Source organism: Megascapheus bottae, chromosome 6, assembly GCF_031878675.1.
Source record: "Megascapheus bottae isolate mThoBot1 chromosome 6, mThoBot2.hap1, whole genome shotgun sequence".
In the NCBI taxonomy this organism is placed as follows: domain Eukaryota; kingdom Metazoa; phylum Chordata; class Mammalia; order Rodentia; family Geomyidae; genus Megascapheus; species Megascapheus bottae.
Genome location: NC_143514.1, coordinates 67,647,215 through 67,660,777, shown reverse-complemented (window position 1 = coordinate 67,660,777; position 13,563 = coordinate 67,647,215). Strand labels below are relative to the sequence as shown.

At 43.4% G+C, this 13,563-nt stretch overlaps 1 protein-coding gene across 1 annotated transcript; it reads right to left on the bottom strand.

Annotated features, from left to right (window-relative positions):
• Positions 1-854: 854 nt before the first annotated feature.
• Rpa2 (replication protein A2) lies at positions 855-13,005 on the bottom strand. Its single transcript, XM_090335461.1, has 9 exons — positions 12,882-13,005; positions 12,625-12,734; positions 11,114-11,215; positions 10,279-10,392; positions 7,132-7,206; positions 6,114-6,230; positions 3,239-3,346; positions 2,953-3,047; positions 855-1,741 (listed from the first exon to the last, which is right to left on the bottom strand). The coding sequence occupies exons 1-9, from the start codon at positions 12,889-12,891 to the stop codon at positions 1,657-1,659; spliced, it is 816 nt and encodes a 271-aa protein (XP_090191587.1). The 5' UTR covers positions 12,892-13,005; the 3' UTR covers positions 855-1,656.
• Between the last annotated feature and the right edge of the window lie 558 nt (positions 13,006-13,563).

The window sequence follows — 13,563 nt, the reverse complement described above, 5'->3', positions numbered from 1 at the left end:
CTGATGGCTCATGCCTCTAATCCTAACTACAATACTCAGGAAGCTGAGATCTGAGGATCGTGATTCCAAGTTAGCCGTGATTTCAAGCTAGCTGGAGCAGAAAAGTCCTTGTGAGACTCCTATCTCCTATTAACCACTCAAAAATCAGAAGTGATGCTCAAGTGATAAGAGAGCTGGCCTTGAGCACAGCAATTCAGGGACAGAGCCTAGGCCCTGAGTGTTAAGACCTACAGCTGACAAAATAAAACCAACAAAAAAAAAAACGCTTAAAGTATGGCTCTAGCAAGCACAAGGCTCCGAGTTCAAACTCCACTGCTAATTAAAACAAAAAAACTCAAAACACCACGGGGCCGGGAGTTTGGCCTAGTGGTAGAGTGCCTTTGCCTAGCATGCACAAAGACCCAGGTTTGATTCTTCAGTACCACATACATAGGAAAAAAAAAAAAAAAAAACAACCAAGTCATGCTATGGCTCAAGTGGTAGAGTGTTATCCTTGAGAAAACCCAAAGACAGTGCTCAGGCCTGAGCTCAAGCCCAGGACTGGCAAAACAAACAAAAAACACCAGCCAGATGTTTGGAAAGTCTCATCCTGAGATCAAATGATAATTTATTTACATGATCATACACTGAGAAACAGTCAATAAGGTCCACGTCTCATTCACTTGGCAAAACTGGGGACTGAACTCCCAACATAAGCCAATCAAGTATTCTACCAGGGCTATAGCTACATGCTTTTAACTATCTTAATCTTTACCACAAACCTCAGAGGAAAAACCTTTTCATAAATGTGGAAATGGAGGCTTCACAGCTGACTTATCCTAATCAAAATCCTAATCAAAAAGTAGAAGCCAGGATTCAAATCCAAGCTTTATTATAATTATGTTACACAGCCTTAGATGATAAAGCAGCAATTCCATCAGGTCAGAAAGAAAAAGGGAAAACATTTCACTCACAAGCTCTTGCAGTAACAGAAGTTTTATTAAACATCTGGATGTACTTTTTTCTTTTTTTTAATAATACAAAACATAGTAACATTTCTTCCTTTCTGCTGTCCTCAAAGGCCATCCCATTCTAGAACCTCACAAACGTACTTAACAGCAGCATGTAAGACAAGAAAGGAAGGAAAGTGCAATTTTGAAAGTAATGTTACAGAACCAGAGTAACAAAAGTAGTGGGTTCCTCAGCAGATTCTGTGCCCACAGCAGGATTGGTCTGGCTCATCTCTCAACAGAAGCATGTTTTTAAGAACAAAGCCCCAAGTACGAATACTGCCCTATCTATACCATTCCTCTTATAATCTTATCTATCCTGGAAGCTTATTTGGAACTTCTTTTTTTTTTTTTTTGTCCATTGTGGGACTTGAACTCTGGACCAGGGCATTGTCCCTGAGCTCTTCAGTTCAAGGCTACTGCCCTACCCCTGGAGCCACAGCCCCCCTTCCTATTTGGAACTTCTTTAAGGAACTCTAACTTGGTTTACTTCCCTATCAATGCTTGTTTTTCCTTTCAGTTTTTAAACAACAAAAACACAGAAGAGCAGGAGTTCATCAGCATGAAAGCTTCCTAGAAGTCACCTCGCCAAACATACACAGCTGGAGCAAACAGATTGTGAGAACCAGGTCCAGTTGGCAACTTCTCAGAAACCCAGGAGATCCCATTATTCTGCATCTGTGGACTTAAAATGATCATCGTCCACAGTAGAATAAATATGTCCCTCGTTGCTAAGAAAATCCACAGCTTGCCTAAAAAGAAAGCATAAAGGGGTCATTTTCAAACTAGTCTAGGAAGAAAATTGCCTTTTGGATGCCGATATTATCCTAGCTCTTTTCTTCATAGAAGGCTCTGAGAAGCAATGGATGCTATCTATGCAGATAATGGCTACTAGGGCTGGCTTGAATTCCTCTCCCAAATTGTGTAAATGCAAGAAAACAGGGCCTCATTTAAATACAGACTAAGCAAAGTGAAACAAGAATCTAGAGCTACAAGGTTGGGAGTCTGGCCTAGTGGTAAAGTGCTTGCCTAACATGCATGAAGACCTGGGTTCAATTCCTTGGTACCACATACATAGAAAAGCCAGAAGTGTTGCTGAGGCTCAAGTGGTAGAGCTCTAGCCTTGAGAAAGCCCAAGGAAAGTGCTCAGGCCCTGAGCTCCTGAGCTTAAGCCCAGGACTGGCAAAAAAAAAAAAGAATCTAGAGCTACATCCCAGCTTGCCTGTGAAATCTCCTAGCACATATCTTAAAGTTCTCCCTTTAGTACTGAGCAACACACACACACACTCTCCCTTCCCATTCACTGAAACCTTCTTTGCTCCTATTCTGGGCAGGAAAGCTGCAGGAAGTAAAGGAAAGACATTCCAGAAACAGTATGAAACAATCAAACTGTGAGATCCTTTGGGTCATGCCAGTAACTTATAAAGCAATTCTGGGCTGGGAGCAGGGCCTAGTGTTAGCGTGCTTGTCTAACATGCATGAAGTTCCTTGGAACCACATATACAGAAAAGCCCAAAGTGGTACTGTGGCTCAAGTGGCAGAATGCCAGCCCTGAGCAAAAAGTATCCAAGGACAGTAACCCACATCCTGACCGCTCCCCCTGTCCTCCCAAAGGCAATTCTGTACCTCACCATCACAGGTGAAGTTGATAGCTTATATGTGTTTACATGCATGTGCTGGTCTTAGGATTTGAACTCAGGGTCTGAGTGCCATCCCTGAGCTTCTTTTTGCTCAAGGCTAGTGCTCTATTATTTGAACTATAGCTCCACTTCAGGTTTCTTTTGACAGTTAACGAGATCCAGACTTTCCTGCTTGGGTTGGCTTTGAACCAAGATCCTCAGATCTCAGTCCCCTGAGAAGTTAGGATTACAGGAGTGAGCCACCGCACCGGCTATAAACACACTCTGTTGTTATAAACCATGAACAGATTAAAAGGTAGAAATGGCTCACAGAAAGCACTCACTTGATTGTGGCTATAGGCATATGCTGGAGCTGGTTCCTGAGATCCTGAAAGTTCAATCCTTCAGGTCTTGGGCAAGCCTTAATCAAGTTCAGCACCTGATAATTCAGATTAGAAAAAGGTTAGTAACTACATTGTATCAGCTTGCCTTTGTAAACATGAATCCTTCTATTAAAAACAACAACAAATAAACAACCAGGAGCCAGGCCTAGGCTAGTCTTAGATCATGAAAGTAACAGAACTTCAGGTCTGACTGTGTTGTACACTTCTGGAGTCATAGGCAATTTACCTGATTCTGAACCACAGTGAGGCCATTGGAGGGCATGAAACTATTTCCACCGAAGTTCCCTGCATCACTCATTCCTGGATTGCCGAGAGAGGGCCTTCCTGCTGGGAGCTGAATTGAAAAGTTCGGAACAAAGAAAATTCACCAAGTTCAACTGAAGTCTTTGCTACTTTATATAAGTTGTTATTAAGCAGCTTAGAAACAATTTAAGTATTTTCCCAGCAATAATTGCTTACATGGAAAGGGAAAGTTATTATCTAATGAGAATATCAGGAACAGTAAAAGAATCACTTGAAGCACATATCAAAAATAGATATAAGCCAGGTGTGATGGCTCACACCTCCCTAGCTATTCAGGAGGCTGAGATCTGAGGTTCAAGGTTCAAAGCCAGTCCAGGCACTAAAGACGATGAGACTCTTATCTCCAAATAACCACTAGAAAACCACAGATCGTGCTGTGGCTCAAGGGGTAGGGCCTGGACTCTAGGACTTGCGCTGAAGAGCTCAGGGACAGCAACCAGGACAAGTCTAAGCCCCATGACCAACAAAAATAAATAAATAAATAATAAAATAAAATAAATAAATATATATGGGGCAGGGAGTTTGGCCTAGTGGTAGAATGCTTGCCTAGCACATAACATAGAAAAAGCCAAGGCCAGTGCTCAGACCCTGAGTTCAAGCACTAGGACTGGCAAAAAATGAAAAATATATACATACAAAAAAAGAAAAATATATACATGAATAATTACTACTTTCTTCTTTAAAGAACTGGCTTTCATGCTATATTTCTCCTTCATTATAACTTCAGGCCCAGTCTTAGAGAGCTCAGTCATCTGTAAGTCTCCATTCTCTCCCCAAATCTACTAATTCCCACAGCATACTTATACAGCTGATCTTTTTCACTCTAGACTCATAATTGGCATCTCATCTACTATCTCAGCTCTTGAACTCCAATCAGCGCTCTGCCCCACATTGCTTCAAGTCGTAAGTCCCTATAATTATGTCACTTCTTTCTGTACTTAAAACCTTTCAATACACACAACTTCCAAATTTGTATCTTAATTTTTTGTGCACCATAATAGAGCTTGTACTCAAGGTCTGGAAATGATGCCTTAGCTTTTGCACTCAAGTCTCACACTCTACCACTTAATTAGTTTTACTCCCCATCTTTTCTTTTTGTGGGTCATGGGGCTTGAACTTGGCCTGGGCATTGTCTCTGACCTCTTCAGCTCAAGGCTACCGGCCTTACCCTTGAGCTAAGCCCCACTTCCCCTGTATTGGAGATAAGAATCTCAGGTCCTTTTGTGCCCAGCTGGCTTTGAACCCTGATCCTCAGATCTCAGCTTCCAGAGTAGCTAGGATTACAAGTATGAGCCATTCCACTGGCTCTGCGCCACCTTTAAAAAAAAAAAAAGAGTTGTTAATTGAAAATAATAAAAATCTCAAAATCTCATGGACTTTTTTGCCCTGGCGGTCTTTAATCTGAACCTTCAGATTTCAACCTCCTGAGTAGCTAGGATTACAGGCAATGAGCCACTGGAACTCAGCATGTATTGACTGATTGGTTGATTTCTTTGGGCAGTCATGGGTTTGAACTCAGGGCCTTGGCTGTCACTGAGCTCTTTTTACTCAAGGCTAATGCTCTACCATTTTAAGCCACAGCATCACTTTTCTGATGGTTAGTTAGACATAAGGGTCTCGCCAACTTTCTTGCCCTGGCTGACTTTGAACTGTGATCCTCAGATTGCAGTGAAGCCACCAGTCCGCAGCTTTCCAATGTTATTCTTGACCACACCTTCTGGACATCAACACATTTTTACCCTCTAGTCACACGCAGACACTTATTATCCTAAAACATGCTTCTGATGGGAACATGAGGTTCCCTGTCTAAAATGCTCTTTCCTTCACCTGGTATTTTAAATGCTCTCTATCTCTCAAAGTCCAACTCAACCACTCAGGAAAATGGCTAAGAAGAAATCATACTTCTGAGAACTCAAAGGTTTCATCTGGGATAAAATGCAATGGGGACATTTATAAATTAAACAGGACTGGGGCCGAGACTTTGGCCTAGTGGTAAAGTGCTTGCTTAGCATGCACGAAGACCTGGGTTCTATTTCTTTGTACCACATACACAGAAAAAGTTGGAAATGGTGTGTTGCTCAAGTGGTAGAGCTCTATCCTTGAGATAGTCCAAGGACAGTGCACAGGCCCTAAGTTCTAGCCCTAAGGACTAGAAAAAAAAAATGGCAGCTGGGTGCCATTGGTCCATGAGACTCTTATTTCTAATAATCTACTCAGAAAAGGCTTAGGTGGTGTTGTGGCTATAGTGGTACAGCACAGTCCTTGAGCCAAAGAAGCCCAGGTAGCATTCAGGCCCAGAATTCAAGCCCCATGACTGACCAAAAAAAAAAAAAAGTGCCAGGAGTTTGGCCTAGTGGTAGAGTGTTTGCCTAGCATGCATGAAAACCTGGGTTCGATTCCTCAGTACCACATACATAGAAAAAAGCTGGAAGTGGTGCCGTGGCTAAAGTGGTTGAGCTCAAGCCTTGAGATAGCCCAAGGACATTGCTCAGGCCCTGAGTTCAAGCCCTGGACTGGCAAAAAAACAAAACAAAAAAACCTGGAAGTGGAACTATAGCTCAAGTAGTAAACACTAGCCTTGAGCACAAGAAGCTCAAGGACGACTCCTGGGTCCTACAGTTCAAGCTGCAGGTATGGCCAAAACAAAATAAAATGAAACAACAAGGAAGCTCTTGCAAATAATGTTTTGAACTCTGAGTAATAAATTTCTTTTGGTCTGCCCTTTAAAATGTCAAAGGCAGAGCCCCAAAGCAGCCTGTGCTCTTTCGTGCAAGGGAAAGCTCAGGGAAGCTGCTTACCTGGCTGTTGGACTTGTTCAGCATCATGTGCGCGTTGACTACTTCCAGAATATGTGTGGTGAACTCATTCATGTCCTCCAAGGGCATGATCTTAAACGCCACCAGGCTCTTTTTGTTCTATTAAAACAAACAGGAAAACACAAAGGACAAGCAGGTTAAAGCCAACACTCCTTTCTTGGTTATAGTATTTTGCTAATGTGTTAATATTTAACTGGGGAGTAATTCAAATATAAGCAAGGGACAAACAAAACTAGCTCATAGATGTTATTTTTCTACAAAGCCATCTAATCTTCTGACTCCAAATCCAGTGCTTTCCGTTCTGTATCTAATGGATGTTGTTACTCTTTACTCTTTATCATTGATTTTTTTTTTTTTTTTTGACTAGTCCTGGGGCTTGAACTCAGGGTCTGGGCACTATCCTTGGGCTTTCCTCAAGAGCTCTACCACTTGAGCCACAGCACCACTTCTGGCTTTTTCTGCATATGTGGTAGGAAGGAATCAAATCCAGGGATTTGTGCACGATAGTCAAGCATTCTACCACTAGGCCACACTCCTGGCCCCCATTGTGATATTTTTATATTAAGGTAAACGTTATTTCCTCTTAAGAGAATATGATAATTTGGGGCCGGGAGTTTGGGCTAGTGGTAGAGTGCTTTCCTAGCATGTACAAAGACCTGGGTTTGATTTCTTGGTGCCACATGTATAGAAAAGCTGGAAGTGGTTCTGTGGCTTCAATGATAGAGCACTAGCCTTGAGAAAAGCCCAAGGACAGTGTTCAAGCCCTGAGTTCAAGCCCCAGAACTGGCAAAAAAAAGAAAGAGAAAAGGAGAGAAGGAGAGAAGGAGAGAAGGAGAGAGAGAGAGAGAGAGAGAGAGAGAGAGAGAGAGAGAGAGAGAGAGAGAAAATGATAATGTCCAATTAAACATGAACCTTTAGCTAAGTAAAAAATAAACCTAGACATAAATCCAGAAATCGCTTCACACAAGTACATTAAATTGCCATTTTCTTCTGACTTTACCTGAAAAGACCTGAGGTGGCCGGCCACTTTCACATATGTTTCTGGAGGAACCACAGTATTTTCACTGCTGGCATCCTAACAGATAAACAGACATACACAGTTTTAGTGTTGCTGGTGACAATTTCTAAATTACAAAAAGAGAAATACATGAAGTACAAGCACTAAACTCTCATATGGCATTATCTAGTTTGTCCTGATTTTTAGAATCCACTGGGTGATTGTATGCATATTATTTATGTGGCTGTGCACCTATCCTGGGGGCCCTGGGCGCTGTCCCTGAACTTTTGGGTTCAAGGCTGTGCTCTACCACTTGAGCCACAGATGCACATACAGCTTTCTGGTGATTAACTGGAGATAAGGGTCTCATGCACTTGAACCAGGCCTGTTTTGAATCTCCACATTCATATCTCAGACTCCTAAATAGCAAGGTTACAGGTATGAGTCACTGCTGCCAGATATTTTTTTTTTTTTTTTGCCAGTCCTGGGCTTGAGCTCAGGGCCTGAGCACTGTCCTTGGATTTTTCTCAAGGCTAGAACTCTACCACTTGAGCCTCAGCACCACTTCTGGCCTTTTCTAATTATGTGGTACCAAGGAATTGAACTCGGGTCTTCGTGTATGCTAGGTAAGCACTCTACCACTAGGCCAAACTCCCGGCCCTGCCAGATACTTTTATGAATTTAAATGAACAATAATGTTCATTAAAATTTACACTTAGAGCTATGCACCAGTAGCTCATGCCTTAAATCCTAGCTACTCAGGAGGCTGAGATCTGAGAATTGTGGTTTGAACCCAACCCAGGCAGGAAATTCTGTGAGACTCTTATTTATTTATTGCCAGTAAGGCCTGAGCACTGTCCTTGGGCTTTTTCAAGGCTAGTGGTCTGCCACTTGAGCCACAGCATCACTTCCTGCTTTTTTTATGTATGTGGTACCAAGGAATCGAACCCAGTCTTTGTGCATGCTAGGTAAGCTCTACCACTAAGCCAAACTCCTAGCCCTGAGACTCTTATTTCAAAAAGCTAGAAGTGGTGCTGTGGTTCAAATGGTAGAGAACTCACCTTGAGCAAAAGAAGCTTGGGGAGAATGCCAAGGCCCAGGACTGGCAAAAAGTAAGTAAGTAAATAAATAAATAAATAAACAACCAATTTATATTTAAATCAGGCATTGGTGGCTTAAGCCTGTAATCCTAGCTACTCAGGAGGCTGAGATTTGAGGACTGTAGTTCAAAGCCAGCCCAGGCACAAAAGTCCATGAGATTCTTATTTCCAACTAACCATCTGAAAACTGGAAGTGGTGTTGTGGGCCAAAGTGGTAGAACACTAGCCTTGAGCTGAAGAGCTCAGAGACAATGCCTAGGCCCAGAGTACAAGTCCCACCGATAAACACACACACACATAGCCGGTGCTGGTGGCTCACATTTCTAATTCTAGGTACTTAAGAGGCTGAGATCAGAGGATTACAGTTTTAAGCCAGCCTGAAAGTCCATGAAACTTTTATCTGTCTCAGAAAATGCCAGAAGTGGTATTGTGGCTCAAGAGCACTATCTTTCAGCAAAAAGCTCAGAGACCAGCCGGGAGTTTAGCTTAGTGGTAGAGTGCTTGCCTAGCATGCATGAAGACCTGGGCTCAATTCCTTGGAACAACATACATAGAAAAAATCCGGAAGTGGTGCTGTGGCTCAAGTGGTAGAGCTCTAGCCTTGAGAAAACCCAAGGACAGTGCTCAGGCCCTGAGTTTAAGGCCCAGGACTGGCAAAAAAAAAGGGAAAAAAAAAAAAAAAACACTCAGAAACAATATCCAGGCTCTGAGCCTCTGCGTTCAAGCCCCATGACCAGTGACAAACTTTTTTTTTTGACATTCAAAGCTGGGAACTGGTGGCTCATGTCTATAATCATAGCTACTCAGGAGGTTGAGATGTGAAGATGGAGTTTCAAAGCTAGCTCAGTTCAAATTCCGATCCATCACCAAAAAACTGGAAGTAAAGCTGTGAGTCAAGTGGTAGAACACTAGCATTGAGTACAAAAGCTCAGAGGTAGCATCTTAGCCCAAAGTTCAGCAGTTTAGCACATTAACATTAGTTTCAAATCATCTCACTATGTAATGCTAGAGTAAGCAAAAGGTTAGTGAGACTCCCATCTCAACAAACAAGCTTGGTCTGGTGATATGTGCTGTCATTCCAGCTATGTAGAAGGTATATATATGAGGATAAAAATTCCAGGCTGTTGTATAACTGTAACCCCTCTGTATATTACCTTTAACAGAAGAAGAAGAAGGAGGAGGAGGAGGAGGAGGAGGAGGAGGAGGAGGAAAGAAAGAAAGAGTACCAAGACAAATGAAAGGGTATCAATGTACGTGAATTAATGCACCTTCTATCTGGCAAATATCATGTAACCCTTTTACTAATTACAATAAAAAATGCAAAAAAAAAAAAAGAAAGAAAGAAAGAAAGAAAGAGTGAAAGAAAAAAAAAAGGTTTAGGTTGGCCAAGGCAAAAAGAGAAGCTCCTGGTTAGGTGCCTGTGGCTCATACCTATAATCTTAGTTACTCTGGAGGCTGAAATTTGAGAATGAGAGTTTGAAGTCAACCTGAACAGACAAATCTGAAAGATTCTTGTCTCTAACCAGCAAAGAATAAGAGTTGGATATCCTGAATTTAAGCTCTAGTACTAGCATACATACATACTATATTGGGAATGCAGCAGAGATCGGGATAAAAAAAATCATTATTGTGGAATTTAAATTCTATTCCTCTCAAATTTCCTTTAAGTTTTACTTGTAGCATTTTGTGTTTATGCAAAAAATAAAGATTCATATAAAAGTTTATGCCCTGCTGGCTCATGCCTGTAATCGTAGCTACTCAGGAGGCTAAGATCTGAGGATCATGGTTCAAAGCTAGGTCAGTCTGGAAAATCTGAGACTCTTACCCCCAATTAACCACCATTCCCCCCCACCACACACACACACAATAGAGCTGTGGCTTAAACTACAGAACACTAGCCTCAAGCAAAAAACTCAGGGACAGTGCTCAGATCGCATTCTAGTACCAGCATGAAAAAAAAGGAAGAAAGAAAGCGTAAAGGTTAAGACTACAAGAGTCTATCATCTCCCAAGTCCAAAAGTAATCCATTCTAATCCAAAGAGTTACTTACGTCTGTATCAACCCACTGACGAACATCCATGGGTGAAGCAGTCATGTCATCTACTTTGTACACAATATTGGTTGGAGCCTTTTCTGCATGCCTGATTATTCCTACAATTGTGACCTAGGTTATAGATAGATAGGAAAAAAAGAAAGAAAGATTGTCTTCCTGGATACCAAAGTAATATTTATGGACTTCAAAGTGAATCGAAGACTTCAACATCAGACCCAAAACTTTGAAATGACTGCAAAAGCAACTAAGAGAAACATTAGAACTTATAGGTATAGGTAAAAAAATTTCTTTCTTTTTTAGTGAGGGGGGAGGAGGAGTGGCCCCTGAGAGCTTCTTTTGCTAGCAATCTAGCACTGGAGTCACTGTGCCACTTCTTTTGCTGTGTATGTGGTACTGAGGAATCAAACACAGGCTTCATGCAAGCTAGGCAAGCAGCACTCTACCACTAAGCCACATTCCCACCCCTTTTAAATTTTAATTTTTTGATAATTCTATCTTCTTTTATGCATGGTGTAGTCAAGTGTGTATCTCCAGGAAGGTGAGGGGGAAAAGGAGTGAAAAAAAAAAAGCAGTCCAAACTGGGGGCAGTGGCTCAAGTGGTAGAGCTCTAGCCTTGAGAAAAACCCAAGGACAGTGCTCAGGCCCTGAGGCCAAGCCCAGGACTGGAGAAAAAAAAAAAATTACTCATTATCTGACCAAAGTAATTGTAGTCCGTCTGTATATCACCTTTATAACAATAAAGTAAGTCATTTAAAACAAAATGAAGTCTCATTGTTTCATTCTTTTTTTGGCCAGACCTGGGGACTGAACTTCTATGAACTCTTTTACATACCTGTGAAATTTCCACATTCCCAATTTTGAATACTTCATCTGTGAGAGTGGCAGAAAGCAGCTGAGATATAGTACAGGGTACGATGTGCTGAGCTCGGGTTCTCTAAAAAGAAATAGTGCTGTGAATACATTCAACTGAGAACCATCATTCATTTAATACTTGCAATGTGCTGAGCACTTTGAATTTATTTCAGCTTTAAAAGTTCAAGACAAACCTTACTGTCCTCATTAGAGAGAGAACAAGGTCATAGGAATGTCACACCTTTCAGTTCAAACTCAGCATCATAGGACTCCAAACTTATTGCTAAATGGACAAATTGGTGTAGCACAGTGCGTTTACCAAATGCTAGGCTGGAGGGGAGTAAGGTGGGATAACTTAGTGCCACAGCAAACCTGTAGAGGGAACCCCAGCTTTAAGGTAAGGCAGACTGCCCAGGACACTGCAGCGGTGATGTGGTATTAGAAAAGTGTTTGAGAAATGGTTACCCGAAAGAGGACTCCAGTTGTTCTAGGTTTCTTTCTTTCTTTTCTTTATCAGTTGTTGGGCTTGAACTCTGGGTCTGGGTGTTGTCCCTGAGCTCTTCAGCTCAAGACTGTCACTCTATCACTTGAGCTACAGTGCCACTTCCTCTAGGTTTCTCTTTTTCTTTCTTTTTGCCAGCCCTGGGGCTTGAACTCAGCTCCTGAGCACTGTTCTTGGGCTTTCTCAAGGCTAGAACTCTACCACTTGAGCCTCAGCACCACTTCTGGCTTTTTTTCTATGTATATGGCACCAAGGAATCAAACCTGGGTCTTTGTGCATGCTAGGCAAGCACTCTACCACTAGGCCAAATTCCCAGATCTCTTGATATAACAAAAACGAGTACAATTTCCTTTTAAGACAAATGTTATAACAGTAAGGTGCAGCCCCCTTGAAAAATGAGACTTGATCTGTTATGCTAGTCACAGTAAAAGTATAAGAGGGCATAATTCATGCCTGTCATCCTAGCTACTCAGGAGTCTGAGCTCTGAGGATCACAGTTCAAAGCCAACCCAGGAAGGAAAATCTGAAACTCTTATTTCCAATACATAGGGGGGGGGGGAAACAAGAAATGGAGCTGTAGGTCAAGTGGTAAAGCACTAACTTTGAGCAGAAAAGCTCAAGAAAAGTGCCCAGGCTCTTGAGTTGGAGCCCTAGTACCAGAACAAAAGGGGGGATGAGTGACTATGCATCTAAGAAAGTGTCATATGCAGGAAGACAAACAGAGTTTGACAAGACAGACTCGTTGGCTACTACCAATGCCAAAACCTGGCCAATGAAGGACTGCTCGTTTTTAAAATGGAAAATAGGGGGAGGGAAATGGGAACAAAACACGAGAAGGGGTATCAATAAAAATAATAAAAATAAATAATATGGAAAATAATGGGTTTGGACAATGCCGCCCGCGCTTCGCCCCGTCCGCCGGGCCAAGCTCCTCAGGCCAGGCCCAGGAGCGCCCAGCGAGGGACACCCGCGCCGCCCGCGGAACTTACAGACTTCTTCTCGGCCTGCGACGGGGCCTGCGACCCGAAGCCCCCCGGGGACTGAGTGTAGCCGCCGCCGCCGCCGCCGTAGCCGGTGCCGCCGAAGCTTTCAAACCCACCTGGTTTTGAACAAGCGTGGGTTATGGGGGGGACGCACCCCGAGCCTAACAACCCCCAGGTTTCCCGCGCCCGCCCCCAGCCCCCCCAGCCCGGCCCGCGCTGCGTCCCCCGCGGCTCTCCTCCTCCCCCGACCCCCGCCTCAGTACTATTCCACATCTTCGCCGGCACGTCAGGCTAGGGGCCCGAAGGTTCGGTCGGGCGAGCTCCCCGAAGGCCTCAGAACCCGGTAGCGGCGAGTTGCAGCTACTTCTCTCAGGCGCCACAAACTCCTTCCCGCGATTGGCCAAGCCAATCAGCGCGCTAGGGACTTCACCCTCCAGCCAATCAACGGCCAAGTCGCAAACGCCTTTTCCCCGCCTCCTTAAAAAAAAACAACAAAACACGCTCGTGCACATGCGCACTACCCCAGGTCGGGGACGGAAGCCTCCGCGGCCACTTTTACTCAGGGCAAACCCCACGGCTACGGGCGAGAGGACGAAGGAAAGAGGGGCTGATTGGGCAGGATCGCGGGAACGTAACCAATGGAAACAGGGCTTCTACAGGACGGGTCAGGGCGTCGCTTTTACGTCACTGTCGTCAGGGGACCTTCTCCTTTTCCCGCCAAACTGTGGCTCACCAGGGCGTGTTTAGGGCCTTGTGGTGGAATTCTTACCTCAGAGCCATTTTGTGTACTTGGTGTGTGGAGACAGCGTTCCTCACATTACTCCTCCCGCCACAGCTTGGCGTCACCACACCTGGCCTACTTCCTTTTCCGAATACTGCAGACAGTATCCTAAGATGTTCTCAATAATTGTATTTATTAATTTTTTCCTAAAACATTAACGGTGG

Bases quoted from the DNA above. Each gene is read 5' to 3' on its own strand.
- Rpa2 (XM_090335461.1), bottom strand. The intron at 3,347-6,113 runs GTAAGCAGCTTC...TTTTCAATTCAG, and splicing joins TGAACAAGTCCAACAGCCAG to CTCCCAGCAGGAAGGCCCTC. The intron at 3,048-3,238 runs GTAAATTGCCTA...CTGAATTATCAG, and splicing joins TCACTGTGGTTCAGAATCAG to GTGCTGAACTTGATTAAGGC.